General features: G+C 52.6%; 2 protein-coding genes across 2 annotated transcripts; both read left to right on the plus strand.

Moving 5' to 3' along the window:
• The first annotated feature begins 6,077 nt into the window (after nt 1-6,077).
• On the plus strand, nt 6,078-12,388 carry GPR162 (G protein-coupled receptor 162). Its single transcript, XM_063148509.1, has 5 exons — nt 6,078-6,165; nt 7,875-9,647; nt 10,440-10,629; nt 11,188-11,339; nt 11,503-12,388. The coding sequence occupies exons 2-5, from the start codon at nt 8,808-8,810 to the stop codon at nt 12,028-12,030; spliced, it is 1,710 nt and encodes a 569-aa protein (XP_063004579.1). The 5' UTR covers nt 6,078-6,165; nt 7,875-8,807; the 3' UTR covers nt 12,031-12,388.
• A 1,026-nt stretch (nt 12,389-13,414) lies between these two features.
• P3H3 (prolyl 3-hydroxylase 3) lies at nt 13,415-24,508 on the plus strand. Its single transcript, XM_063148510.1, has 15 exons — nt 13,415-13,825; nt 14,406-14,558; nt 15,239-15,425; nt 15,553-15,684; nt 16,535-16,668; nt 16,945-17,034; nt 17,350-17,402; nt 17,583-17,641; nt 18,791-18,915; nt 19,040-19,135; nt 20,126-20,276; nt 20,445-20,562; nt 22,932-23,007; nt 23,431-23,571; nt 23,825-24,508. The coding sequence occupies exons 1-15, from the start codon at nt 13,415-13,417 to the stop codon at nt 24,035-24,037; spliced, it is 2,139 nt and encodes a 712-aa protein (XP_063004580.1). The 3' UTR covers nt 24,038-24,508.
• The last annotated feature ends 2,948 nt before the right edge of the window (nt 24,509-27,456 follow it).

Consider the following 27,456-nt stretch of genomic DNA (forward strand, 5'->3'; position numbering starts at 1 on the left):
GAGTTAATTTCTTCTCAGCACAGGGTCCATCAAAGCTGGCCTGTCCAGGATAAAATGCATAGGCAGCAAACAATGCCAGCAGCAGTGCTCAGAGAACACGGAGGTGCCTGAGCTGCTTGACAGCTGTCAAAGCCAGGATGCAGCTCTCCTCTCTTGCACAGGCTGGCAGAGGCACACTGAGTCCTCACAAGTGACCAAAGGTTCTGTCCCCAAGCACAGCTGGGCAGCTGGGACCCACCTGCAAAGAGCACTCAGGCTCACAGCCCTGCCATCCATGCAGAAGGTCCCAGGTGGCCTGGCTGGCGTGGCAGCAGATGTGGTGGTGCCACTGGGGTGTCTCTAAGTGCTCAGCTGCATCCACAGATGCACAGCTTCCAGTTCTCCCATCTGCACGAGTGTAACAAAAATGATCAGCCTTCCTCAACACTGCACAATTCCTCAGTGGCTCTCCTGATCTCAAAAGTTGTGACCCTGCCCTACTCTACTTGAAGCTCACCTGCAAGCACAAACCACTGTAGGCTCTAATCTTATAAATCTCTCTTTTTTGGCAGGTCTCCTGTGTGTGTCTTTTCATTTTCCTCCTTTGTTCCCTGGATGCACAGACTGCCCTGATTGAGAGAAAAGTCATCCTCAGAGTAGGTCCTGGCTGGGGTTTGCTTTCCATGTGAGTGCAACACTGAAAGCTTCAGTGTGGGCTTCAAGGCAGCACAGAGGTAGAGATTCAAACCAGATAAGAACAATCTTGCACAAAACGTGTCAAAGCAGATGAGTTCCCAGCTGGAATGGAGTGCAGATACATCTTGCCCAAGCCAGGACTTTGCAGGCTGTCTTCCACATATCCTGGTTCTCCTTCTCAGGAAGTGTTGGGGGCTTCTCCCTTTGCTAGGTGTGACAAGGGTGTATCTACATTATGCAATAGCACAAACCACAACAATAAACAACTCTGCAAAGCAGCAAACACAGTGACAGACTTATTTTATCGTGTGGTGACAGCTCATCAGAGTAGCCCTGAGATGATGGCATACATGGCAATACTCACAAAATGACAACATCAGCAAGAGCCCTGTGTAGTGATGTGGAAATACCGCAGAAAGCATGAGTTTGGAAAAATATGTGAAGTGCTGAATTTTCCTATTACATCAGTCTTTCTGGTACTACAGATCCCCTTGTTTCTGGGCTGCAGAAGGGAGAAGCACCGGCTCCAGTCCTTTGGACCCAACGCATGGTCCTCAGTCAGGATCCACAGACCTCCTTGCTCCAGTGGAGGGAGAAGGCTGGGCACAGCTGAGGATACGCTGCCCTGTCCAGTTCTGCTGAGCCAGAAACACCCGGGCTGAAATAACCCCGTCCCACAGCGCTGCCTCCCCCAGCCCCTCCTGCCTGCCAGTTTGTCTCTGCCCTGTGAGTGCAGCGTGAGGCGGTGATTTGGTGGATGCTGTCAGCCCGGATCTGCCGAGCCGATCCATGTGACTCATGCTCCCCGCAGGCTCTGCAGCAGAGCACTCGCATCCCTCAGCCTTCAGAGCCAAATGACCCTGCGTGTTTCTTTCCATGTTCCCAAGGTCTAGAAGGGAAAAAGCTGTGCACTTCAGCCTCTTCTAATTCCTTTTTATCTTGGGGATCGGAAGGGGGGGGATGGGAGAGGAAGGGCAGTGTTCAGTGCCCATTTGAATGGCTCATTAGCCTAACACTGCCGCAGAGAAAGGGTCGCTTCCATCCATCTTCTCAAAGGTGAGGCCAGAGCTGGAGTACCAGACTCTTCCAAGATGTTCAGCTTTGGACTGGTTCCTTTCTGAGAGTATTCCCAAGTGTGTGTTTCCTAGGAGGAAGCCCAGGGTCTGTAAGTGCACTCACCTCTGAGCAACACACCCAAACCACAGCCTTTGCCTCATGCATGTCAGCATCCTTCCTTGGCATCCCCCCTGAAGAAGCCTTTGGCTCTCCTTCAGTTCATTTTCCAGCCAGCTTGGCCAAGTCTTAGAGGTACTTCCAGATTTGGAGAATGAAAGGACAGCAGAATAAGAGGTGGTGGCAGAAATTGCCTCACTGGCAAGGCATCAAAAAGGAAGAAAGGAGAAATCCCAGCTCCTCAATGTTTCAGCACCAGCTGGCTCGTGTCAAGGTGCCTGTTTCAGGCTCCAGTGCTGGGAAGTCCCTCCTCTGAGCTTGTCCGTGTGCTGTGTGGAGATGAGGACTGGGCATGGACAGCAGGAACAGCAGTGCTGGCTGCACGGGGACCGTGGCTCCCGAGGGGCCAGCACACCACCTGAAACATCGAGGGGAGCCAGAGAGCTTCCCTGGCACGGGCCAGCTGCAGCCAGCATGTCAGCACTGCTCCTGAAAGCCCAGGCTATGTTTGAATTAAATGATTGTTCTGGCCTTGGGAAACTTCAAACATACCTAGAGAAGCTAGAGGTAAAATGAAAATTGCAATTCAGTGCTACAAATTTAAAGCAAAGAAGTAAATTTAGCTCCTTCCAGATATTGTGGATTCCCAGACTAATGATTCAAGAGCTCCTAATTATCTTTTCTGTGTATGAGAACAAACAAGTAAGTGTTCGGTAATTTTGGAAAGCAGCATAATTAAATTCTGAAATGACAGTTTTACATCTCTTACAGACTAGAATTCACTGAGCTGGGATACCAGTGATGCCACAAGAGCAAGAGGGATGAAAAAGGGGTCCCTAACACTCAGGAGAGAAGAGCACACAAAGCATTGCACTGGATGGGAAGGGGGATGGGGGGAAGAAGGAGGACATACACAGCTCTGCAAAACAGCATGCAACATCACAACAGCATATATTTGACAAGGCTACCCTGGCAATTCCTTTTCTCATGGTAAACATCATATACAAATATTTATGCACATGACAGAGAAAAGAAAATATTTTGAGGGTGCCTGGCTGTGTAAGTAAAAACATTCAGTGGCAAATAGGCATCCCCAAGTCCAAATCCTAGTTTATACATTGTGAGCCCTAAGTATTTCTGTGAAGTTCATAACCAGCCCTAGTCATCTGTCTCCTCGTGAGAGCTATTATCAATTGCCCATTTTGCAGATGAAATATCCGAGAAATCTCACTAAATCTTGCTCTATGGTGCTAGAAATAGAACCCAAGGTTTGGATATGACAAATATACATTGCAGTCGCTGTCACTGGAGGGAGATGCTTGGCTGGGTTCTTGTTAGCCATTAACCACACCCTGCTCAGAGAGCCAGGAAGGATGCCAGGAAACCTGCTTGCAAGCACACCAACGTAGCCTCACAGGAGGCTGTATAAGTCATGTTGGGGCTCTGAGGGTGGATTTAATTGCATCCATGATCTGTGAGAAACATATGAAACCTCCCATGGTCCCTATCAAAGTCCTGAGTAAGAGCTGCAAGCCATCAAAACCCTGTGAAGCACATTTGGCTGTCGTGTAAATGCTTCTGCTTTTAGGATTCTGCTGTTTGTTCCTTGGTTAATGAGCTCTGTTCCTTTAAGGATCCAAGGTACCTCTGGGAAGTGCATTTCCCTGGACCTGCAGAGCTGCTGTCCAGAAATAACTGATCTTTATGCAGTGAACTTTTCCAGAAACCATTTCATAGCCCGACATTGTAACAACACTGTTTCTTCAGGCCTGGATGCCTTGGACTATTTTAGTGAGCTGAGACTTTCGACAGCAGGTTGCTGGTTGGACTAGAGCCTGATTCTGTAGGAATTAAAAATTGCTCCCAGCTGTGTCAGTCCTCTTAAGAGATCACTCTTGGGGAGGGTCACATTTCTAGCCTGGACTTCTTAGAGACACAGGGAACCCTGCACTGTGAGGCTTCAGGATTTCCAGGTCTGACTATTGGTGCTCCTTTGCATGTGCATTGTCAATATACAGCATATACACAATCACAACGCCCCTCTTATAAAAACCAGTGAAACCAGATGTCTGGCAATCTTTAAAATACATTTAGATGAGATGGATGGACAAGCATCTGCTTGGGAGTGTGACAGCCCTAGGGTAAGAGCTCTTCCTCTGACAGAGTTTGTTCTGTTCACAGTAAATCTTCAATTTTTTTCTTTAATTCAAAGTAATAACCCAGACTAATTTGCAAACACATGAAGCTTCCTTGAGACTGGAGGACTGTTCCCACCCAGCTCTGCTCACCAGTTTCTGTCAGGTGTAGCCTAAGCCATGAAGAGATGCTGGGCTGCAGCTTGTCCCTTCCTGTGTGGAGAGGAGGCAGGCAGGCAGTACAGAAAGTGCTGGAAGCTTGGTTTGTTGTTTCCCTGAGAGAACACGAGGATTTATTCACCCACACAAGCAGGCTAACAACTCATACTAAGGAGACTCAACTCCTGAATCAGAAGAGGACAGTGATGTGGAAGTTATCACATTAAGCAATTCATCCAAATGACACAACTGAAGCTGCACAAATGTTTACATTTGTGGATATAGACCTTCTCACTTCAAGGCATAAACCTCCTGCAAATGATAGAGGTTGAAAAGTGTCAGAGGGGGGACACTACTGTCCCTTCTCTCTTCTTTGGCTCCTGCTGTTGCTGGACTGGCAACTGAGCTGAACCACCTCAAGACTGTTCCTCGGTGGGAAAAGCCAGATCATGGCAGCATTGTCACCACCTGTCTTCCTCAAAAATATCTCTTACCACCTACCTAATACCAAGCTGGATCTATTCTAGTGGTTCCTCTTCTACTCACTGTCTCCAAAAGCGACCCTACTCAGGACAGCTATTGCCATGCAATTCTCTTTTTTACCTCTGAAACTGCCTTGGCTGCTGCCCCTGGGCACAAGAACCAGCAGTACCTCCAGCTTTCTTCCTCAGGAGCCTCTCCCTCTGCTGATCCTACCAATCTTAGATGAAATTCCTTGCTATCTAAGACACTTGGGGTCACCTCAGCCAATACTGAGAATGATAAATGAAGTCTGTCCTGTCAGCAGGGTGATAGAGCAGATCCTGGATCAGTAGATCCACTTTAGCAAACAGGATGGTGAAGCAGGAGCAGATCTGCAGAGGGAAGCAGCTGATGATGAAGACTTTTTGGCCACACTGTAAATGTCTGGGGACTTACTTCAGACTAGCCCTAGCCCAAAGCAAAGCTGAATTCTCATAGTGGTCAGAGCACATTTGCTGCACATCTTGCAGGTCCTTTCACCTAAATTGTTCGTGTTCTCCTAATCCAAACTGAGGTGCTAATGCAGCTGTGCCCTATCTGACCACGAACACGGATTCCTATCCCAGTTCTGATGGAGGAAAGGAGGACACAGATATTGGCAGACAACAGGCCTCAAAATTAATGAGGACAAGGAAGGTATTGGTGCCTTCACTCCAGCAGCAAGACGGGTAACAGGAAAATGAGATGTCTTTTGTCTTGTGAAAACTTTCTAGCCAGGATTGCCCTGGCTGAGGTGACGCAGCCCGAGGGGGAGCTTTACCCCTCTGACATGACCAAAACACTGCTCTGAGCACTACTTCCACTCGATCTCCTGTCCTCTCTTCTGTCTTTTCCCTGTCTGTAGGACCACACTGTTGGTTGGTGATGGAAGAAGCCACCACAGCAGCTGTGCAAAGGCACCCTGGACAACCGATGCCCTGGGCGCCTTGCCCTCCAAGCACCCTTTGCAGCATCAGCTCGTTGCCTTTCCCCTCACTTCGCAGCCATCTCCCCCACATCTCGCACGGCCTGGGTGCCCCCTCACATCCCTCTCTGGGAAAGGGAGCCGGTGCCTTCTTGTCCTGCAAGTGCCCTGTGGGGCGGCCCCGGCCCGTGGGGCAGGAGGGCTGCACACGACGGGGAGCCGCCGAGCCTGGGCCGTGTCCGAGCCGGGCTCCGGCAGCGCGGCCGGCCGCAGCCCGCCCCGTCGGGAGCGGCGGAGGGGCCGGTGCTGCCGGGGCGGGGGCCGGTGCCGGGGCGGCGGCTCCCGCGCCCGTCCGCCCGTCCCGCCCCCTGGCTGCTCGGCCCGGCGGTGCTCCCGCCGCCGTCCCCCGCCGGCGCTCCCCGCCCCTCGCCCCTCGCCGAGCCCCGCCCGGCGGTGGCCGGAGCGCGGGGCCGGGGCGGCTGCCTGCGGCGGCCGGAGCTGCGGCGGCGGCCGGGCCGGGGGCCGGCACAGCCGGGCAGAGGCGCGCACAGCCGCGCGGGGCGCCCGTCGCCATGGCAGCGCTTGCTCCGGCGAGAGGTAAGATGGGTCCCCCGGCCCCCGCCGCCGCCGCCGCCGCGATCGGCCCCCGCTCCGCCGCCGGCCCCCGCTCCGCCGGGCGCAGGGCGGCGCCGCCGCCGCCGGGCACGGCCGCGCCCCGGGGCGCCCCGCGGGCTCCGCGGCCCCCGCCCAGCTCAGCCCAGCCCAGCCCCGGCCGAGCCGCTGCGCTCCGCCGCCGGGCGAGGCGAGGCGAGGGGCGGCCGGAGCCCCGCCGTGGCCGGGCCGCCGAGCGGGGGGCGAGGGGAGGGGGCGGCGGGGCAGCGGCGCGGCTCGGCCCGGCCGGCCGCGTCTCCCGGCACCCCGGCTGGCTCTGTGCGCGCTCCTTTGCTACCATTCTGGGTCACCTTCCCCTGCGAGCCCCCTCCTGCGCCTCCCCTGCATCGGCGGCCCCGCGAGCGGCTCCCGAGCTCTCCCCCGCTGTGGGATGGGCGGTGGGGCGCACCAGGGAGCGCGGCCAGGTGAGGACGGGTTTCCCCGACCTGGGCATCCTGCCTGAGCTCGGGGGCACTCCGGTCTCTGCCAGCGGGAGAACCACAGCTTGAAGCAGAATTGGGCCCCAGAGGCAGCAGAAGCAGGAGGATTCCAGCCTCATCGAGGGAGCGGTGTGGGCCAGCAGAACAAGCTGGGGTGGGAAGGGCGGCAGAAGGAGAAACTGCGAGGAAATTCATTCCCCTGGGAATTATCAGAGATGGGTAGTTCGGTAACTGTCTCCAGAGGCCACAGGCCTAACTGCAAGAGTGGTGATACTGGGGGGGAAAAGATGAAACAGAGTAGAATGGGGGCATCGCCAGTCCAGTCATGGCAAACTGCTCCAAGCAGGGAGGAAAGGAGGCAAAGCCTCAGGTGGTCACAGAGAGGGTGAGAAAATACAGAGAGGCAGAAGGAAGTGGGGGGGGTGGGAACTGAGCCATTAGATCGGGCTGGGGTACTGAGCTGTCAACATAGAGATTAAGTTTACATCTGCACTGGTCAAGACACAGAACAGGCCTGTACCTTCTTGGAATACACTGCTTGGGTGTCCCCTATGGATGAAGACAGAGAAGGGGGTCTGACTGGTAGGACCAGGGAAGGCAAAGGTAAGGAGTCTCAGGAATAGGTTAGTAGTCTTGTTCCCTGGGTTTGTGACTGTGGGGGTCTCTGGAGACCAGAACTGCGCCAGCAGAAACATGTTGCTGAAAGACTTGTGTGTCAAGAAGGTGGAATGGCAGGGTACCATTGGAATGGTGGAATGCACCCATGGATGGGAGCAGCAGGTTAAAAACCAGATCATTGGCAGAGAGAAGCTGAGGTCCAAAGACTGTTGGAGCTGTGGGAGCTGTACAGCTGAAACAAGGGGTGTAGCAGCACATGCATGGGGATGGCAGGGCTGGAATTGCAAGGGATGGTGCAGATCAGACCTTCCATGCCAGAAATGGCATTAGCAACAATTTGGGTAGGGAGCCTAGGACTGGAAGGACAGGGAGCATGGTCTCAGCAGCTCTGGCTTGAGTTGGTGGGGACCAGAGTCCAGCCTGAGCTGTGCAGGGACTGGTACAAATTTGGCTCTTCTGTTTCCTGAAAGACATAGGGAATGCTCCACACTGTCTAAATCATGACAAGGTGTTAGTGTGGGCAAGGAGAGAGAGAGAGAGAGATCTGGGAAGATAGAATGATCTTAAATTACTTTTTCTCTTTTCTCTCTTCTACAGTGAAACTCATGCCCTGAATCTCCAAGGGAACCTTTGAAAAGGATCTTCCCCTCCCTGCCATCTCCTTATTGTTTGCCAGCTGTGCCCTGCGCAGGAGAGCTTTAAAGACCAGCAAAAAGAAACAGCGAAAAGGACAATGTAGTGAGAGAGCAGTGAGGTCTTGGGTAGGGAGCCCTTTGAATCTTGTTTCTCACCCTTCCCTCTTCGTTGATAGCTCTCTGACAGCCTTGGCAGGAACCTCTACCTGGCCACCAGCGCAGTGGCATTTGGTGAGAGGGGAATTACACTCAGTGTATGCACCACCCTCACTTTTTCATCGGGACCTCTGCTCTTTTTCCTGTCATCTCTGAAACTCTTGCCTAGCTCCTCATTCCCTAGGACACTGGGAAGCAGGCACTTGCTTCTGACGAAGTGTTTGGAGTCCCTAGAAGTCCCTGTTTGTGTGTGGCCTTCACCAGTCCCAGCAGAAGGTGGCCTCTGAGTCAGAAGGTGTCTGGTGGGCACATGAAGTAAGGAGAGCTTTTTGTCTGGGAGAAGAGTGGAGGAGAGTGATGTAATAGATGGGGAGGAAAAAAAAAAAGTGAGCCCAAGCTAGTGAGGGAAGAAGCACTGGCAAGTGTTCATGAGAGAGAAAAAAGGTGGAAGAAAGAAAAAGAAAGAGAACAAGGGAAAAAAACCAGATGAAAAAGTTAGAACAAGGGGAATAAATATAATCAAATAGAAGGGAAAGGGAAGACTGGAAGCGAGACAGAGTTGACGGCTCTTCTGCCTGGCACCTGGTGGCAATGCCTTGAGAAACCCTTCCAGCGTGCAAACAACTCACATTGCAGCAGCAGATGAGGAGAGACGTGGCTCCCCCAGTGCTGAGTCCCACTCACCCTCTTACAATATCCCAGCAGCAGAGGCAGGGTGCAGTCTAGCAGGGTTGGCAGCATGGGGGACTCTGAATCAGAGTCCACCTTGCACAACAACTCGCTGTGGTGGCTGGCATGTGGGATGTTAGCTCTGTTGGCCAACTCTTGGATTATCCTCAGCATCACGGCCAAACAACAGAAACACAAGCCTCTGGAGCTGCTGCTGTGCTTCCTTGCTGGCACACACATCCTTATGGCAGCAGTACCCCTCACCACCTATGCCGTGGTGCAGCTGCGGCGCGAGTCCTCCGACTACGACTGGAACGAAAGCATCTGCAAGGTCTTTGTGTCCACCTACTACACCCTGGCTCTGGCCACCTGCTTCACAGTGGCCTCCCTCTCCTACCACCGCATGTGGATGGTGAGGTGGCCGGTCAACTACCGCCTGAGCAATGCCAAGAAGCAGGCTCTGCACGCAGTCATGGGGATCTGGATGGTGTCGTTCATCCTCTCCACCCTGCCCTCCATCGGCTGGCACAACAACGGCGAGCGCTACTACGCCCGTGGCTGCCAGTTCATTGTCAGCAAAATAGGGCTGGGCTTCGGCGTCTGCTTTAGCCTCCTGCTGCTCGGAGGAATCGTCATGGGCTTGGTGTGCGTGGGTATCACCTTCTACCAAACCCTGTGGGCGCACAGGAGACGCCGGCGGTGCCACCATCAGAGGGCAGAAGAAGCGTCGTCCTGCTCTTCATCAGCACACACCACTTTCAATGTGCCAGCCATTGTGGTGGAGGACGTACGAGGCAAAAGGAGGTCTTCACTAGACGGCTCCGAGTCAGCCAAGACCTCCTTGCAGATGACCAACCTCATAAGCGCCATTGTCTTCCTGTATGACACGCTCACTGGGGTGCCTATCTTGGTAAGCATCCACTTCTCCCTTTGCCTTCAGAGTCTGCAGTTAAAGCAGATTTGCTTTTCTCTCAAGTTTTAGAGAAGGATCTCTCCTGTCCCACCAGCCGCAGAACTGCCGCATCTGAATCTGTGTTATTCTGAGCGGTGGTTTTAAAAAGATTGCAGTAATTCTCTCATCCTTCCGCAGCAGCATTTTCTTAAATCTAAGCCTGGGGAATACACACCACACAGCTAAAACCACTGTGCAAGTTTTAAGTGGCTAAGAGGAGAGGAAATTATTCTGCAAACTTACTTGTAAAAACAATGAGATTTCTATTTCTCCAGTTTGCTTCTGATACACCAGCTTTAACAGCTGATGCATCCAGTTGTCTTTTTCCTTCTGCTTGTGTGGCTGTAGGCAGCATTCAGGTTTTGGCTAGCCGGTCGATTCTGTGCAAAATTGGAGAGCTGGAGAAGTTCTCAAAAAGAACCCTTAAAAGGGGAGAGGCTGAGTCACAGATTATTTTTTTCCCCAGCGGCTGTGTCCTTTGTTAGCACCTATTTAGCTCCAGCTGGTAAGGAGCACAGGAAGAAGGGATGCTAGCACCAGGTCTCATGGTAGAGATATGACAGCTTGGAATATGGTCCAGCAAACCTGGGGCAAGACCCCAGGAGCAGGTTTTCAAGGGGACACAGGATAATTACTGGATGAATCCTTTAGAGACAGATTATGTTCTGCTACAGAATTGATTCGCATTACCTTTCTGCCTTGATCCCTACTTCTGTCTCCTTGGCATTGTTGCTTTTTCTTGCCTTAAAGGTCGTGAGCTTTTTCAGCCTGCGCTATGATACGGCCCCCACCTGGATGGTTCTGGCTGTGCTCTGGTGTTCCATGGTGCAGACTTTGCTGCTCCCCTCTTTCATCTGGTCCTGCGAGCGCTACCGAGCAGATCTCCGCACCGTGTGGGAGCAGTGTGTGGCCATCATGTCTGAGGAAGACACAGAGGATGGTAAGCTCCTCACCACCCACAGTCACCTCTCTTCACTAACCAACCTCCCCAAAAGACTACAGAGGAAAGAGGGGGGGTCTTTGGGAAAAGGATCTTGTGGTGTTGCGGGTGGCTCAGTGACATTCATGGTACCGCTTGAAGTCAGCAACCACGAGAAAATTTATTCTGTGGAGGGCTCTGCCGCTCGCCGCCTTAGGACTAGCATCCAGGAAGCATTAGTGCAACATCCTCCTCACTAGTTGCAAGCATAGATACATTGTGTGTGGCTGCCAAACCACAACCGAAGTGACATGCTGGGCCTCAGCCCAGCTCGCTCATTCAAGGGTCCAAGACCTGGCAGTGAGCAATTCAAAGGCAAGACAGAAGAAATAGGGCACTGAGTGGGTGCTTTAGTGCTGCTGCAAGCAGAAAGACAAGGTCCTCGTTCAGAGGTGAGCCCTGAGGGCTGCAAGTAGGGCAGCACAAGTCAGATAAGCATTAGGACGGTGTCCAGGTGCCCTGATAATGCTCCTCTTCTGACTGAAAAGTGTTGACTGCCGTTCTCGTCATTGCCAACAGATGGTGTGTGTGATGATTATGGAGATGGCAGGATCTGCAAAGTGAGATTCGATGCGAACGGCGCCGCAGCTGCGAAGCGGGACTCTCGGGACATCAAGCTGCTGCCCATGCACCACATGTTGTTGCCCCAGGACAAGGTGCATTACCTGCAGGTGAGCCAAGAGCTAGCGGGGCAGCCCCACAACCTACTTCCTCCTCTGTCGGGTTCCCACGTCTTTGTGTCCTCTTGACTCTCCTCTCTGCGAACCTCAGCTACTCCCTTCCTGTTCTGACTCTTCAAGTCTTCCATCACCTGCCCCCTCCTCTGTTTTCCAGGTCCCTATCTCACGGAGAATGTCACATGATGAGACTAACATCTTCTCCGCCCACCGCTCTGCTCCATCCTTCCTACACAAGTGGTCTTCATCTGACGACATCCGCATTCCCACCCCCCGCAAGCCCGGGGGCCCCGGTTTCTTGCCTCCCCAGCTGCATGACTACCAGCACCGCCGGCGGCCCCCGGAAGATGAGCTGACGACCCTACGGCAGTTTCTGGAGGGGGGGCTGTTGCCCCGGGGCTCCAGCTCCAGCGCCTGCTTCTTCCGAGATGAGATCACCACCTTCATCGACGAGACACCGCAGCCCAGCCCAGCCTGCAGCCCACGGCACTCCCGTCTCCTGCTCGCATCACGCCACGACCGCCGCCTCTCCCTCGGCAGCAGGGAGGAGGAGAATTCCGACCGGCCACGGCGCTGCTCCGTGCTTGGCAGCGAAGTCTGGCATCTGCAGGATGGAGAGCAGGCGCCATGTGAAAGGACCCCAGAGGCCTGCGAGCCACAGACCTTCCAGGACCCCAAACTATGAGGGACAGCATCAAAAACATTCAGTGCCATCACAGTTTTTAAATAAAACTTCAAGCGTTCCCTTTGTCCCGGGACCCAATCACTAATTTGCATTCTCATCTTTCTCGCCAGCAGGCAGAAAACACGGCACCCCATGCTGGTGGGGGAAAGAGAAGTGGGACAGATCCGCAGAAGGGAGCACAACGGACGGACAGACAGCCTGTGCCTGCTCTCAGGTTACAAACACATCCACCGCTGCCACCGCCACTTGGCACCCTTGCCAGTCCCGTCCCTTTGTGAACTCCACCCTCGCATCCGCTCTGCCCTAAGAGACAAGGCAGGCGCAGAATGGTATTAAAATTCTATATTTGGAGTGTCAATCGTGTGTCTGTTTTTAAAATACTATATTAGTAATAATTTTGTTTCCATAGAAACAAAATTATTGGCCCGGTGTTTAATGAAGCTTCACAGGCTTCTGGAAGGGAAATGCAAAATGTGCGAGGCTCCTTTCCTCCCTCTTCATCCTTCCTTGTCAGTTTCTCTGAAAGGCAGCAGATGCTTAGCAGCCGAGGAAAGTGAATGATGCCCTTAGAGGAGTTGTCATGGGAGACTGGGTGAAAGGTCTTTTGTCCATTTCAGATGTAGTGCTAAGCAGGAGAGGCCTCAAGTTTTTAACACTGCTCAGCAAAAGGTTTTGCTTTGAAGCAACTCCAGGCTTGGAAAGAATTAAATTCTCTCCAAGAAGATCCTGACCCTTAACATCTTATTTCACCAGTGCAAGCTGTTGATTCCAGTGCAAACTTTGTGTGAAACTTCAGATGGCCCAAACTTCTCAGCCAAACAGGAAAGCTGACAGAAGCTTCTGAGGGAAGTCCCCCTCAATTGCCCCCACCAGCAAAGCTAGGAGTGGTGAGGTCTGGAGCAGGCTCCTGCCCCAGACACAATTCTTGGCAGGGAGGTGCGAGAGTACTGTGTGGGAGATGGGCCTTCTGGCTGGTGTTGGCTGTCATTCCAGCCAAGGGCAAAGGTTTGGCATTGTCCCAGGGGAGGCAGTGTCAGAGGGAGATAGGTATCCTGTCATGCCCAAGGCAGTTCTCCGTGTGATGGCAGTATGAAGTGTCCAAGCGTGACTCCAAGGAGAGGCGTCCTTGGAGGCCTTTGAGTGACCCACCCCAAAGGGAGGGTTCGCGCTGGGGAGGCCGCCCGGACCAGGGGCCCGTCAGACACAGCGGCGGCGGCAGCACCGGAGCCCCCGAGGCAGCGGCGGCTCTCGGCCGGCGCAGCGGGACCTGGGCCGAGCCTTCCCGCCCACCGCGGCCCCGGACCGGCGCCGCCCCCGGGGTGGGCCGAGCCCGGGGCCCGCCAGGACCCCTTCTCCTCCTCCTCCGCCTTCTCCTCGCGGAGCCATGGCCTCGCTGCTGTGCCTCAGCCTGCTGGCCGCCGCCGCGGCCGCCACGTCGCCGGGCCGGCTGGTGCCGTTCGACCTGCTGTACGCGGACGGCGTGAGGGCGTACCTGGCGCGGGACTGGGCGCGGGCGGCCGAGCTGCTGCAGCGCGCCCTGCACAGCTACGCGGGGCTGCGGGCCGCCCGCCGCGCCTGCCGCGCCGCCTGCGCCCGCCAGGAGCCCTTGGGCGGCGGGCCCGGGCGCTGGGAGGCCGCGCTGCTCGGGCCCGTGCTGCAGCGCGCCCGGTGCCTGCAGCAGTGCCTGGGCCGGCGGCTGCGCCCCGCGCCCTCCGCGCACCGCGCCAGCCGCGCCGTGCGCCGCGACTTCGAGCGCAGGGAGCCCTATAACTACCTGCAGGTGGCCTTCTTCCAGGTGGGCACAGCCCCGGGCGCGGGTGGGAGTGTGCGCCTCCGCGGTGCTGTCCCGGCAGGGGCGGGCGTGGCACGGCTCTCCTGGAGGGTCGCCGGGCAGCCGGGGTGTGAACGCCTTTCCCTCAGCCTCGAGCAGAGACAGCCTCGAGGGAACCTTACTGATGCGCGTAAATACCTGCAGGGGGGTTGCCAGGGGAATGGAGCCGGGTTCTTCTCACTGGTGCCAGCCACTACAAGAGGCAACAGGCAGAAACTGGTGCACATGAAGTTCCACCTTTAGGTGGAATATTAGGAAGAACTTTACTATGCGGCTGACCATGCGCTGGAACAGATTGCTCAGAGCAGTTGTGGAATCTCCCTCACCAGAGACATTCCAAAACCATCTGGATGCAATCTGGTGCCATGTGCTGTAGGACGACCCTGCTTCTGCAGGGAGGTTGGAGCAGATGACCCACTGTGGCCTCCTCCAGTCTGACCCATTCTGTGATTCTGTGAAGCCGGGAAGCAGCTGGGGTGAGGGGTGGGCGTGAACAGCAGAGACCTGCAGGAGCATGACAGGCGCCGCTGCCTTTTCTCCACAGCTGAAGAAGCTGGATCAGGCCGTGTCTGCCGCTCACACCTTCTTCGTGGCTAATCCCCAGCACCTCCAAATGCAGGAGGACATCGAGAAGTACCGGCGTATGTCAGGGGTGAAGTCAGACAGCTTCCAGGACTTGGAGGCCACGCCACACTGGGTGAGGGCTCAGTGCAGAGCCACGCATGAGCAGCTCTTAGTCCACCCTAGGGACTGGTCTGGGACCCTGATCTGTTCCCACACAAAGGCCATGGCTTGAGACAGGCCCCCATACACAGAATCATAGAGAGATTTAGCCCAGAAGGAACCTTTAATGATCACCTTATGCAAGTCCCCTGCCATAGGCAGGGACACCTTCCACTAGATCAGGTTGCTCAAAGCCCCATCCAACCTGGCCTTGGAACTCTCTGAGGGATGGGACATCCACAGCTTCTCTGGGCAACCTGCTTCAGTGTTTCCTAACAGTCATCATCAAAGTATCTTATCTCCAGTCCAAAAAATATTTTATCTTCCATCAAAACACTTTTTCAGTTTAATACTGTCACTACAGGTCTTGGTCTAAAGTCTTGCTCAGACCCCTTTGTGTCTGAAAGGCTGCATGAAGATCTCCCTGCAGCCTTCTCTTCCAGGTGAGGACAAACTACTGCAAGTGTGACAAGAGAGACTTTTTGATGACAGTTATTTGGCTTTAGTGTGGGATTTGCTGTCACTGTGTGGTTGACTGTGCAGGAGCAGGTGGGCCCCTTTATGTCAGCACCATCCTATGAGCGATTCAGAAGTCTCAGGGCATCCTTTGGTGTCACCCACACTGATGAGGGGCCCTGGATCTGTCCTTCACAGGAGGCATATGAGACTGGTGTGCAGCACTATGATGCAGATGAGTACCTGCAGGCCGTGGCCAGGCTGGAGGAGTCACTCTCAGAGGCCCTGTCAGCACTGGAAGAGTGTCGTGCCCTGTGTGAAGGGCCTCGGGAGGATGAGGATGAGGAGGAGAAAATGCAGCCTGGCCTGTATGAAGCCATTGCAGGTAGTGTTAGAGGCACAGAGGGCTGGGTGGGAAGGCTGTGCTCCCCACCCTGGGCACATCCCATCACCCAGCACTCCTGTCTGGAAGAAGTGTGGGCTACCACCTTTCTTGCTGTTCTCTCTTGCAGCCCATTATATTCAGGTTTTGAAGTGCAGGCAGCAGTGCGTCCTGGAAATTGCCACAAAGCCAGGGAGAATTTCTGCCACAGAAGATTTCATACCCTCTCATCTTGATTTGCTGCAGTTTGCCTACAGCCAGGGTGAGCAGAGCCACAAACCAGCAGGTTGTGCTGTGGCACCCCTACACTTGTCCTTTGCCTCTGATCCTGGAGGGCAGCTTGTCATGGGGAAAAACGGCACACTGACCTGAGCTCTACTTCTGTTTGCCCCCTCACTCTTCCCAGAACCTCTCTTCAGGACTGTGGCCACCTTGGGAGATGTCCCTTGTGGTCTTCTTCGGTCTTATTGCCCAGGTTCTGTGGTGTGAGGCTGTTTCCACGTCCTTCCTCCAGTACACTTTTTCAGGACCTTGTTCCAGCTATTTGCTCAGTGTTCTATACCCTCCTTTTCAGTACCTGGCTCCAGGGCAGGCTCCCACTTCCTGCCTAGAGGCTGCACACACATCTCACCTCAGCAGAGGTGTTCCTTCTGAGGCATCCCTACCTGCTGAACTGATAGCCTGGCATGACACTGGTCATCCTGTCACCCTGTCACTTCACACATCCCTTTTGCATACCCCTGCTCCTCCCCACTCTGACCCAACTTATTTCCTCTGTTAGACCACTGGGAAAACTTGTATCTCAAAGATGCTGCTAGACCCCTCATCTTGTCTGTTGCATGAGGGAAGTGGGACCATCTCTCTTTCAAAATACACTTACTTTTAATCTGTTTCTTCTAAACCAGCTCCCAATCAGCATTAAAGGCATGCCTGTTCTGTACCAGGGTCATTCCCATCGCTGGGTGGAGGCCCAGCTAGGCAGGGCTGGTGTGTGTTGGTGTAAGGCCAGCTGCCAGGTCCTGACAGGGACTCTGGGTGCTGCTGGCCTGTACACATCCCTGCTCAAGTCTCTCAGAGACATCTGTGTTTGTTCTCTTCTGTCCCTGCACAAGTTGGGAACCAGACACTGGCTGCTGAATGTGCTGCTTCCTACTTGCTGTTCTATCCCACGGATGAGCCCATGTTGGAGAAAATGAAGCAGTATCGCACTGAGCTGGGAGAGGACGCAGCTGTCACAGCCAGACAGGTAGGTACACTCGAGGTCTGTCCCTGCTGGTCCTCCCCTGTCCTACAGGACAGGATCACAGTCCATGAGACAAAAAGGGGAAGGTGTTTCACTGCAGACATGTGCCAAGGCCAGGACTGAAGAAACTGGAGTTTAGTCTGTCACAGTCAGTGTCCCTTGAGGCCAAATACAGGCTTTAATTGTGCACAGCAGTGGGATGGGACAGGCTTCTGCCCTGGACAGGGATGGGGTTGTCTTTTGTGAGGTGGTTGTTTGACAGTCTCTTTTCTTCCTTAGAGTATTCAGCATTATGTGCAGAGATCTTTGATGGAGAAGAAGTTGATTTATTATGCAGTAGAGCATCTGGGAGAAACTTTTCATGACCCTGTAAGTAACAATATCATTTTAATCTTCCTGCCATGGTTTCACCAATTGTTCACAATCTCAGTTGTCAGAATTCACTTTAGTAGGCCATGACCAGATGCTGATGAGGAGGACCCCCAAGTCCTTATGAGGTGGATCTTTAAGGCCTTTCTTCTGCTCCAGGACTGAAGTTAATTTGAAATTGCTGCTGTAACCATAAGCATTGGCTCAATTTGTCTGTCTTGAGAAGTGGGCCACAGTGGTTGGTCTGATACTCACTGGAGAAGCCAGTGCAAGGTTTGTTGTGTACTGAACCACCTGTGGTTTTTTTCCTTACAGGATCTTTGGACTCCAGATGAGCTGATTCCTGAAAACCTAAGGGAGAAACACAGGTAAGATTGGGCAGGTCAGCTAGGACTGCAGTATAAGTAGGGGCGGTACAAGGAACAGTAATACCTAGAGAAATGAGGACAAAAGGAATGGGAAGGATGTGAAATGCTGCTACAGAGGAGGGTTGGGCACAGCTCTGTGTACTGACAGCCCTGGTCTCTGCTTTTTCCCTTGCTCCCGAGAGAGGATCAGGAGAAGCAAAAGCAGGAAACTCTGGATGTGGAAGAAAGGAAGAAGAGGGGTGAGTAAAAGAGCCTGAAGGAGGTCTTGGATGCAGTCAGCCAGACTTACTCAGGCTAAATGCTGTCTTCCACCCTCAGACATTTGAATGCTAGCGTAGATGCAGACTGACTTGAATGGCTCAGCAAGTCTTCTCACTGTTCTTTTCTTCCTCTTTGGTGCATGTGTAATCTTGCAAAATCTCACTGCCTACATCTCTGGCATGCAAACTCAAAGGGCACTGCGGCTGGAGAAGCTGAGGACAGCCTGAATGTGTGACAAGCCCATGGACATGCAGATCTCTGTGCCAGCAGTGTCTACACCAAACCTGGTTCAGCTTCACCAGCCCAACTTCAATCAACACTTTCCTGAAAGGGACACGAAGGGAGGGGGCAAGAAATGGAAACTGGAAGCAGACAATGTAGCTTGGGCAAGTCTTTCCCTGAAAAGTAGAAGTTCGAGGGGTTTGTGGCTGAATGATGCAGGTTGCAGTGCAGAGTCTCGTGTTCTTGTGGTCCCCTATTCTTATGTGTGGATGCAGAGCCTCTGGAAGGGCTCAGTCATGGAATCTTTGCTTGAAATGACCCTGAGTGGTTCTCTGCTGTGGCACTTGTGAGAGCAGAGCCTTCTAAGGGCCTGATGAGGGCATTCCTCATCATCCAGAGGTCAGAGAGGGTGGGGAAAAAGGCCAAAGATCAAAAAGCTAAATCATCAGCTAATATCCAGTACTTCTCTTTGGGGTGAAGAAAGCAGAAAGATTCACCAGAGATAATTCTTGGATAAGATGTTGATGAAAGATGATTGAAAGGAGGGTTGATGGAGGTGTTTACCTGCTTCTTTTCTCCAGAGCCTCACTCCAGTAGGCTGGACCTGCTCTGCTGCTGCAATCCACAGTGCACTCAACTTCCCCCGCTCCCTGCTGCTCTCCCAGCAAGTCCCAAGTGTCTGCTGGCTCCTGAAGCACGTGCTGTAGGCCAGCATCCCCAGCTGGTGCTCTGGTTCCCCTGAAGCATGTGAGGGGTCTGCGAGGAGCGGGCTCTTCTGGGGAACTGTCCTGTCTTCTCAGAGAATGTAGAGTGTCTCTCCACTTCCTTATCCAGGCGGGGGGTTGCTGTCTGAGGGGTTGTTGTCCAAAGCCTCATCATGCCTGTCTGTGCTTGCTTCTCAACAGGTGCTTTGCCTTTTGAGGGCATTGCTGTCACGATGGATTCCCAGCAGATGAATGGAACCCAGCGGGTTGTGTTCGACAGAGTGCTGACGGAGTCTGAGTGTAAGGACCTTCTCCGACTGACAAAGGTGAGGCCAGGATCCTGTAAGAACTCCTGTCTGTGTACCTTCCTCCTCAGCAGGCAGGGCAGTAGGGTTTGCATGGAGGAGAGCTGGCAGCCTAATGCATGTCATCTGTATCCTTGTGTTCCAGGCAGCAGGGGAAGCAGGAGATGGGTACCGGGCAAGGCGGTCGCCTCACACCCCACATGAGAGATTTGAAGGGTTAACTGTTTCGAAGGCCGTGCAGGTAAAATGCATCTGTGAGTCTGCTGTCTTCTTAATTGTGCAGAAAGAGAGTTTGCCACCTGAGTGTTTTCTTCAGTGGATTGCACTCTGGGTGGTGTCATGGGTGTGTTGTCTCCCTCACAACACTTGTGGTCTCCTCTGGCCTGCTTCCTCCTCAGTCACATTCAGGGATGTTGTACGTGGAAGGCGTGACAAGTGCTTTCTCTTCTGTGAGGAAGGGTTTGGGGACTGCTTGTCCCTGTGAAGGTAGCCTTACAGACATGCTTAGTTTAGAGCTGGAGAATAAATTAAGGTAGAAGGAGCCTCTTGAGATCTCCAATCTGACCTCCAGCTTGCAGCATGTCTAATTCCAAAGCTAGATGAATTCCCTCGATTCTTCACCTAGGCAAGTTCTGAACATTTCCAAGGGTGGGGATTCTCCAGCCTCTCTTTTTTGAGCTGTACCTTTTTTGGAGCTGTACCAGTCTTGTGAGGGTGAAATTTTTCTTCATATCTAGCCAAAATTTCCCTTGCTGCAGCTTTTGTCGGCTGCCTCTTTTCAGTGAGTCTCTTTGAGGAGACACTGTCTCCATTTCCTCTGTAACCCTCTTTTAGGTGACAGGAGGCTGTACTTAGATGTTCCTTTGGCCTTCTCTTCTCTAGACTGAAGAAAGCCAAATCTTTCAGCCTCTTTTTCTAAGTCATGTGTTCCAACATTCCTGCCGTCTTAGGACTCTTCATTCAAGACTCACTTCAGTCTCTGAGTATCTCTTGTGTAGTGGGAGATCCAAAATGATGCAGCTTTCCAGATGTGGCTTCATGGGCCAAGGAGAAGGAAATAATTGCTGTGCTGTAAAGTTGTACTTCTGAGTTATAATTAAATGAGAAAATGTCTTCTTTTCTTGCCTGAGTGACCACAGGAGACAAAGGTCTCTTCTTCTGTGCTGTATACGTGTATCAGTTCTTAGAGTGTCTTTGTAAGTATTGTAACAGACTTGTTTTTCACTTGTAGCTGGCCCAAAATGGGGACGTGGAGTGGAGAGATGCCAAATTGCTTCTGCAGGCTAGTGAGAAATCTCGGAGAATCATCGAGTCCTATTTCACTCCTGGAAAGAAACTCCATTTTTCATTCACACACCTTGTGTGCCGCAGAGCTGTAGACGGTAAAGAACCTTTCATCCTGTTAGTCCCTGTCTCCCAGAGAGTCTCCTCGCTCCCAGCCATGTGCTCTCAGGAAAATATCCTCCTTTTACTCTCACCGTACCCCTTTCTCTCTGCTTTATCCATTCTTGAGGCTGAAAATGTCCATATTCGTTTTTGTGCATTTTCAGGGGAACAGGAAGGTCGCATGGATCTTAGTCATCCTGTCCATGCTGACAATTGTCTCTTGGATCCTGAGGGGCAAGAATGCTGGAAAGAACCTCCTGCCTATGTGTACAGGGACTACAGGTAAGAGCACCTGCATTAGATCATGTGAAGATATCCCTGGCCCCATCAGAGGATGAGCTTAGCTTATAGAAACCTGCTGATGGTTGGCTCAAAGCCATCGAGAACTGTAGCATCAGACAGAAGGCTGCATCAGCAGTTTCAGAAGGAGCTGAATAGGAGTGAAACACCTTCCCTGGGCTGGGAAGACCTTCCCTTTTTCCCCTCCTTGCTTGACACAGCCAGCTTTAACAGAGACCAGAATGAGGCTGGGAGGCTGCACAGATTAGAACCATGATATCAAGCTGCTATCTTGTGGGTCTGCCACAGTACTACAGTCAGCTGCCAGCCCTTTTGACAGGCTGTTTCTTGTAGTTGAGTTCCATCTTTTACAGAATTCTGTGAGTTACAGGAAAGGGATAGTCAGGCTCCTTGGATTCCTTTTGTTTGAGCAGTGTACTTCAGTGCCTATTCTCTCAAGATTCACTGCAAATACTTTATGCTGGGTTTTTCCATTCCATGTGAGAGTTTGTGTTTTTTCCAGCCTGTGGCGGGTTTTGTTACTCCTCTGTGAAAGAACCTGAAATATAGTTTAATGGTGATGCCAGTTGTTGCACACTGCAGCCAGATGAGGTCAGTTCACTACAGCTGATTCCTCCTACTTGCCATCTCATCCCATGCATCCAGAAATTTTACTTGTCTTTTCTTTGAATGGTAGCTGTATCCAGAGCAGAAATCTCTATGCAGCTACGATGAAGATTTGGGACTTAGAGGGAATTCCATTATCACTGAGTTGTTTCCCTTCACATACCAGTGTTTACTTGGTATAACCAGATTGTAAAGTTACCAGACTTTGTTGTTTAACCAGTTAGATCTCTGTCCCTCCTGTGAGAAAGCTGTCCTGTCCCTTTACTGCTCCCTGGGTTCTCTGACTTCCACTTGAATGGATGGTAAAATACCTTCTGGGGATCTATGCCACTGAGCTATTTTTGGGAGCATCCCTGTCCTCTTGCAGCTCGAGCTGTGACTGCCCAACCAGCTTAAGGGCTGAGCTCTTGCAGTGTCCTTTTGAATGAAGTGCTTGTGTTCCAAACTTCCTGGATCTTTCCTGTGAATCTCTGCTGTGGGTATTAATGATGACATTGAGCAGGATTGGACCCAGGGGCCCATGAGTTCCTGTGATGCTGCTCTGGGTGCACAGTGCTCCTTTGGATGCCAGCAGTGCACTGGTCCCTGTGTGCTGGTCATGCTCACCTTCACCTTCTCTTTTCATTAGAAATTTCCCCTATGGCACCATTCTGAGTCCTTTTACCACAGTCCAAACTGCTGAGATTGAGCATGTAGTGTTTCCTTGGAAAACGCACTATTTTTTCAAACATTATGTGGGTAGCCAATCTGCTTTTAGTACCCCAATGTTACATTTAAGACCATTTTCCATTTTCTTCTTGTCCTCCAATTATCCTTCTCAGAAATGGAGTCTAAAGCCCTGCAGACTATTGAGGTCAGGATAACATTGTTTATGCTTCAACCATTATCCCTGCCTTCCTGTCCCTTTGGACGTGAGAGAGCTGTCCTTGCTTTTCTCCACTCATGTCACCCCTCTGGCTTCACAGCCTTACTAAAGCCCTGTGGCAGAAGAGCTACAACTTCCTGGGTTCCAGGGCTGGTAATCCTCTCACTGCACTTATGTCCTTAACGTTGCTTCAGCAACCACTGTGTTCATTAGTATGTCTTCCTCTCTGTCCCATTAACTAAGAGCCTCTGTTGTTCCTCTGTTGTTTTCTAGCAGCTTAATTGAATACCAAGAAGAAAGTGGGCAGTTTGTGGCCCATTCTTTCACCTACTCGACTGTGGGCTCACCTGTGCTGTACAGTGTCCTCACTACTTCTCTTTTTGTATAACTTTAGTAAGGAAGTTTCTTGGTTTAATTTTCTTTTCTACATGCACCAGGCCCCTTTTTGATCATTCCAATTCTGATGTTACCCTGAAATTCCTTGGCTGTTAAGACATGGCTTTCTTTGCTGATCAGTCTCCTCTTCCAGGAGTTGGATTATTCCCAACCTTGAAACATAAACAACAGGTTAGAAACAAGGTCTGTCAAGCCCAGGGCATTGTCACAGCAGTGCCACAGATGCATGCTGCAGGGGATTAAGAACAAGCCAAAATAAAACGGGACAAGTGTGTAGAGCTAATTCCCTGGCATACTCTCCCAGCCTCCTGTGGCTTGCAGCTCAGGGACTCCCCTGAGCTAGGCACTGCTGTATTTAACACCCTCAGATGGATTCTCCTGCTAGCTGGTCTACTTGCTTTTCAACCTGTGACAAGGAGTGTGGGGAAGCACCTGGGAGGAATAAGCTTCACCCTACAAATGTTCTCTTTCTTTTTGTCCACAGTGGCATTCTCTACCTCAATGATGACTTCCAAGGTGGAGGCCTTTTCTTCACTGAAATGGACACTGTGACTGTCACAGTAAGTCTGGGACTGGCCAAAAGAGGGAGAGAGAACTGAGGGCGAGACTTAGTCTGTGCAGGAGGAAACCGGTTGGTTATCGGATCCCACCACTCCAGAAACAATCCAGTGCTGGTGCAGTGTCAGATTCAAATAGAGACAGCTAAAGGGAAATTGAGGCAAATCTCAGACAGGGGAGAGTTTGACTCTTTCCTAGCTGAGATTTTCCAGGCTCTTCCAGTCTGTGGGTGTTTGTGACCTTTGTTGCCCCATTGATTCTCTCTGTCCCTCTCCAAGGCCTTCCTGGCTCACAGACTGGCTGTAGGTGCCTAGCAGCTCTCTGCACTTCCACGTTCCCACAGGGTGTGTGACCTCTGTAGAAGGACTGTGTCATCCAGAGCAGGGGTCTGCTGGCTTCACAGTCTCTTGTCTCTCTCCTGGCAGGCCGAGGTGCGTCCCAAGTGTGGGAGGCTGGTGGCCTTCAGCTCTGGCAAGGAGAACCCACACGGCGTGTGGGCCGTGAGGCGTGGCAGGCGCTGCGCCATTGCCCTCTGGTACACGCACTCCCCGGAGCACACTGAGCAGGTGAAGGGCATGCTGAAGGGACAAAGTACCTCCAAGTGAGATCAAATCCCACTGAGGAGCAGCTTCTGGGCTTTCCCTTGGGGCAGGGCACCGTGCAGCACCTGGGGGTTGCCCTTGGACAGGGTGTGTGGTGGAGGGGCCAGCCTGGGATGGGTCCTGCAGAGGGGAATTGGTTCTGGAGCAGTCGGGTGGATGCGTTTCATCGAGACCCCAGCAGGGAGGATTCACATCATTTCTGTCTCCATGGCTGCAGGAACGGGTGAAGGCAGAGGAGCTGATGGAGCAGAGGGCCATGGAGCAGGACCAGCCTGATGGAGATAAACATCAAGGAACTGATGGCAGCAGCAGATCCTCCTCAGAGCCTCGTGCTCCCAGCCGTGCAGCCAAGCCTGCAGATCAGAGACAGAAGCCTGGCTTGGACAGGAAGCAGCAGCCCAAGGTGCTGCGGGCCAGAGATGAGTTCTGAGTGCATGGGGCCCTGTAGACTGTCACACAGCCTGGCCTGGCAGGTCACGGGAGGACCGGGACCACGGAGGCCTGAGGCAGTGTCGTAGTGTGGTAGAGCTGTAGTGATGGGGAGGGGTGCAGCTTTCTTCTCTGTGGTGTCCCAGCAGCTGAAAAATGGGAGAAGGACAGTGTGGAAGTCAGTGACACCAGGAACTTTCTTCACTGCCTCACCATGTTTGTCTCACTGAGAAGTAAGAAGACAAGGTTTTCTCACCCCACTCCTCTCAGTGCCAACTTCTTGGTTATCCAGGCTAAATCTGACAGGGGGAGGAGGAGCCTGGAGTCTTTCAGTGTGGGCTGTCTCATTCAGGAACTCTAAAGCCTTTGAATTTCTTAAGCACCTGCAAACTCCAGAACCTTGCGAAGTGACCTGAGACAGGAGAGGTGAAGGACTGTGAATAGATGGAATAAAAGCCAAATGCTGGACACAGATATTGATGGGAGCTTGAGTCTGTATTACCAGGGAGACATGCACACTTGTTTCTGATTGAAATTTAATTAACAAATGATGGGAGGAGATTGAGCCCTCGGTTAAAGATAACAGAGTATTTACCCATATGTCATCTACTTCCAATAAGGGAGAGCAAGAGAGAAAGTCAGCTGTGACGTGGCTAATGTGGAAAGGGTGAGGAGTGCTTTTAAGATAAAGCACTGTACACTCACGTTTCCCTGTAGCAAGACCTCCCTTTTTTTTTTTGTTTTCATTTTTTCCCCGTCTCCATGCACTAAATTGTCCCTGAAAGCAGAAGAGAGATTTTGTTTATCATTTTCCACCCTGATAGAAAGACAATCTGCTGTCACTGCCCAGGGGATTAGTGTCCCGAGATGGGATTATATTGTAGCCAAGTAGGAATTGAATGGGGTGGATATGGAGTATCTAAAAGAGCAGTGACCCTTTTCCTGAGAAGCATTAGAGCAAGAGATCAATCTGTGGTCATGACATACTCAAGTCTTGATGGGTTGTGCATGGACACCCCAAGTGCAGTTCAAGTGGAAGAAATCTGTAGCACCAGGGCCTGTGGTGTAAGAGGCGGGTGAGTGATCCCCTTGTCACTGTTGGCAGAGGGCCCCTGCTCCATGGGAAGGGAAGTCCTTCCTTAATCTGAATCCTGACGCTTCTTAACATGCAGTCCTGGGAAACCTGTGCTGGCAACCCTTTTTGCTTCCCATCCCCTCCCCAGGGTCCCAGGAAAACGTTTGATTGTGCATTTCAAATTCCCTCTCCCTGGCGAGGGGCCTGTCACATCCCAGCACCCACATGTCCATCCCGATGATTCGCTGGGGATGCTGGCTGGTTCCTGGTTGATGAGGACATGTTGGGGGTGAGGGGCCAGTGTCCACATCTCTGGCTTGCTTTGCCCAAAGGTGGCCTGGGTGATTAGACTGATGGCCTCCTGACGTCAGATGAGATCCGTTAAAAGGTATTTATCTCAGGCTTGGGCCAAAGCCGCGGGAGAGATTAAAAGAGATTGAGGCCAAGATAATCCCCTCGCAGCATCCCACTAAAGTGGCTGCCAAAAGGCATGCCACCAAATCTTTTGCCACCCCTGGCCCCTGTGCCCAGTTCTGTTCTCTCCATCCAGAGCCCCGTTTACAGCCAAGAGAGGGTGTGGTGGCCCTGCCATTGGTTTTTCCTTTGCAGGCCCTCTCTGGTGGCATCATCCCTCTTTCCACCCTGCCCAGGACACGAGTGGCGTACTGTCCCTGGGAAAACAGGAATTCCTGTGACTGTGAGGTACAGCAAGCCCTGCCCTAGTGGCTGATAATCCTAGGCTGTTCTGGCTAATCTTCACTTTATTAGTTTGTTGCTGATATAAACAGAGGGAGTCAAATCCGCCTGGGATTGTTTCTTTCCCTTCAGGAGCAGTGTGCTACTCTCTCTTTTCACCCCTCCCCATCCACCTGCTTTGCATTACGTCCCAATCCGATTTCCCCAAGTCTCTGGTGTCTGATTTAATTTGCCTGACGCTGCTCCTGGAATCAGCCCTCCCCCAACCCCTCCCGTGCACAGCCTTCCAGCTCCCCATGGGGAGATCAGTCCTGGGAGAGGCTGAGGAGCAGAGAGGGAGCGAGGGACTCGCTGGGTGGACAAACGGGACTGCCTGGAGACTGCAGAGGTACGAGGGACTTTTGGGCAGTGAGGAGCCATTCTCAGCAAGGGAAGCAGGCTGTGAGGGTCCCATCCAGAGGGGACTGCAACCCACCTTGCTCTACAGACCCTGGTAAGTTTGCTGCCTTGCAATGCCTGAGATCACCTTGGTGAAACTGGCATTGGAACCCTGAGTTTCTTGGAGCGATGATGTGGCGAGTCTTTGAACAAAGGCTCATCCCATCAGAGAATGAGGGAGGGTAAAATCATGGAAAGGAGTTGGGTTAGCACTGGGATACCTTTACAGTGATGGAGGGGTTTTGCACTGGGATGGGGTTGCTTGTTCTCCACTTGGCAGGTAAATCTCACGAGTTTCCAGACTGGAGCGGGAGGGTAACACCTCCCCTGATCGACCTGGCACTCACTGCCTGAACACAGCCCTGCGTTCCCAGTGCACCCTGTGTGCACCTCTTTGCAGCTGGCTGCTGTTCTGGCTGGAGAAGGAGCCTCAGAAAGCAAGGAGCAGAGCAGGGTAATTTTACCCTGACCTTTGATCTCCATCACAGGAGAGAGGGATCATCTCTGTATCCGGCTCTGCAAGGAGCCTGGGGTCACCAGGGCGAGCCTGCGAAGCTGGTCAGGGATTACACGGAGACCCAGGGACACTGCCTGTTCCCACTGAGTCCTTCTTCTTGCCCCTTTCCCTGTTCCATTATTCACAGCCCTCTCCCAACATTTCACAAAGTGACCACTCCTTCCTCAGCGTGGGGGAGCTACCCAGGAGCAGACAATAAGAGGGTTCACCTTGCCTCTTTTTCCCACCCATTCCTTGCACCCTTATCCCCACCAGGGAGTGATGCAGGTGACTTGGAGGGACAGCCCCCAGGGAGCAAGCTGGGCCACCTCCATGGCATCGTGCAAGGGATGTGGCCACTGCTCTGAAAAGTCAGGGTGTGGCAGCAAAAGGCAGAAGATGGATGATTCCAGGTCCCCCTCCATCTTGCACCACAGCAGAGGCATTTGATCTGCTATGAGCCCCAAAGGACTCAGGATGGGTTTGGTTGCCCACAGACAGGAGTGCTGCAGCAAGAAATTTGTTAGAAGAGGCAGGAGGGGGAAGAACTGTCATGTTGGAGAGCAGAAGAAATGAAACGTGATTTCCAAAGCCAAGAGCTGTGAACTGGCTGAGCACAGCTCAGAGCTCAGAACAGGGCTGGCATGAACCAGCCAACCCCAAGCTCTGTTTGGCCGTGCCCTGCTTGCTCCTGGTGGTCCTTGCAGGAGGCAAA

This window comes from Melospiza melodia, chromosome 2 (genome assembly GCF_035770615.1).
Source record: "Melospiza melodia melodia isolate bMelMel2 chromosome 2, bMelMel2.pri, whole genome shotgun sequence".
In the NCBI taxonomy this organism is placed as follows: domain Eukaryota; kingdom Metazoa; phylum Chordata; class Aves; order Passeriformes; family Passerellidae; genus Melospiza; species Melospiza melodia.

Coding starts and splice junctions, on each gene's coding strand:
- GPR162 (XM_063148509.1), top strand. CDS start 8,808: ATGGGGGACTCTGAATCAGAGTCCACCTTGCACAACAACTCGCTGTGG. Junction 10,630..11,187: donor TGAGGAAGACACAGAGGATG/GTAAGCTCCTCA, acceptor CATTGCCAACAG/ATGGTGTGTGTGATGATTAT. Junction 11,340..11,502: donor ACAAGGTGCATTACCTGCAG/GTGAGCCAAGAG, acceptor TCTGTTTTCCAG/GTCCCTATCTCACGGAGAAT.
- P3H3 (XM_063148510.1), top strand. CDS start 13,415: ATGGCCTCGCTGCTGTGCCTCAGCCTGCTGGCCGCCGCCGCGGCCGCC. Junction 13,826..14,405: donor TGCAGGTGGCCTTCTTCCAG/GTGGGCACAGCC, acceptor TTTTCTCCACAG/CTGAAGAAGCTGGATCAGGC. Junction 20,277..20,444: donor GTGCCGCAGAGCTGTAGACG/GTAAAGAACCTT, acceptor GTGCATTTTCAG/GGGAACAGGAAGGTCGCATG.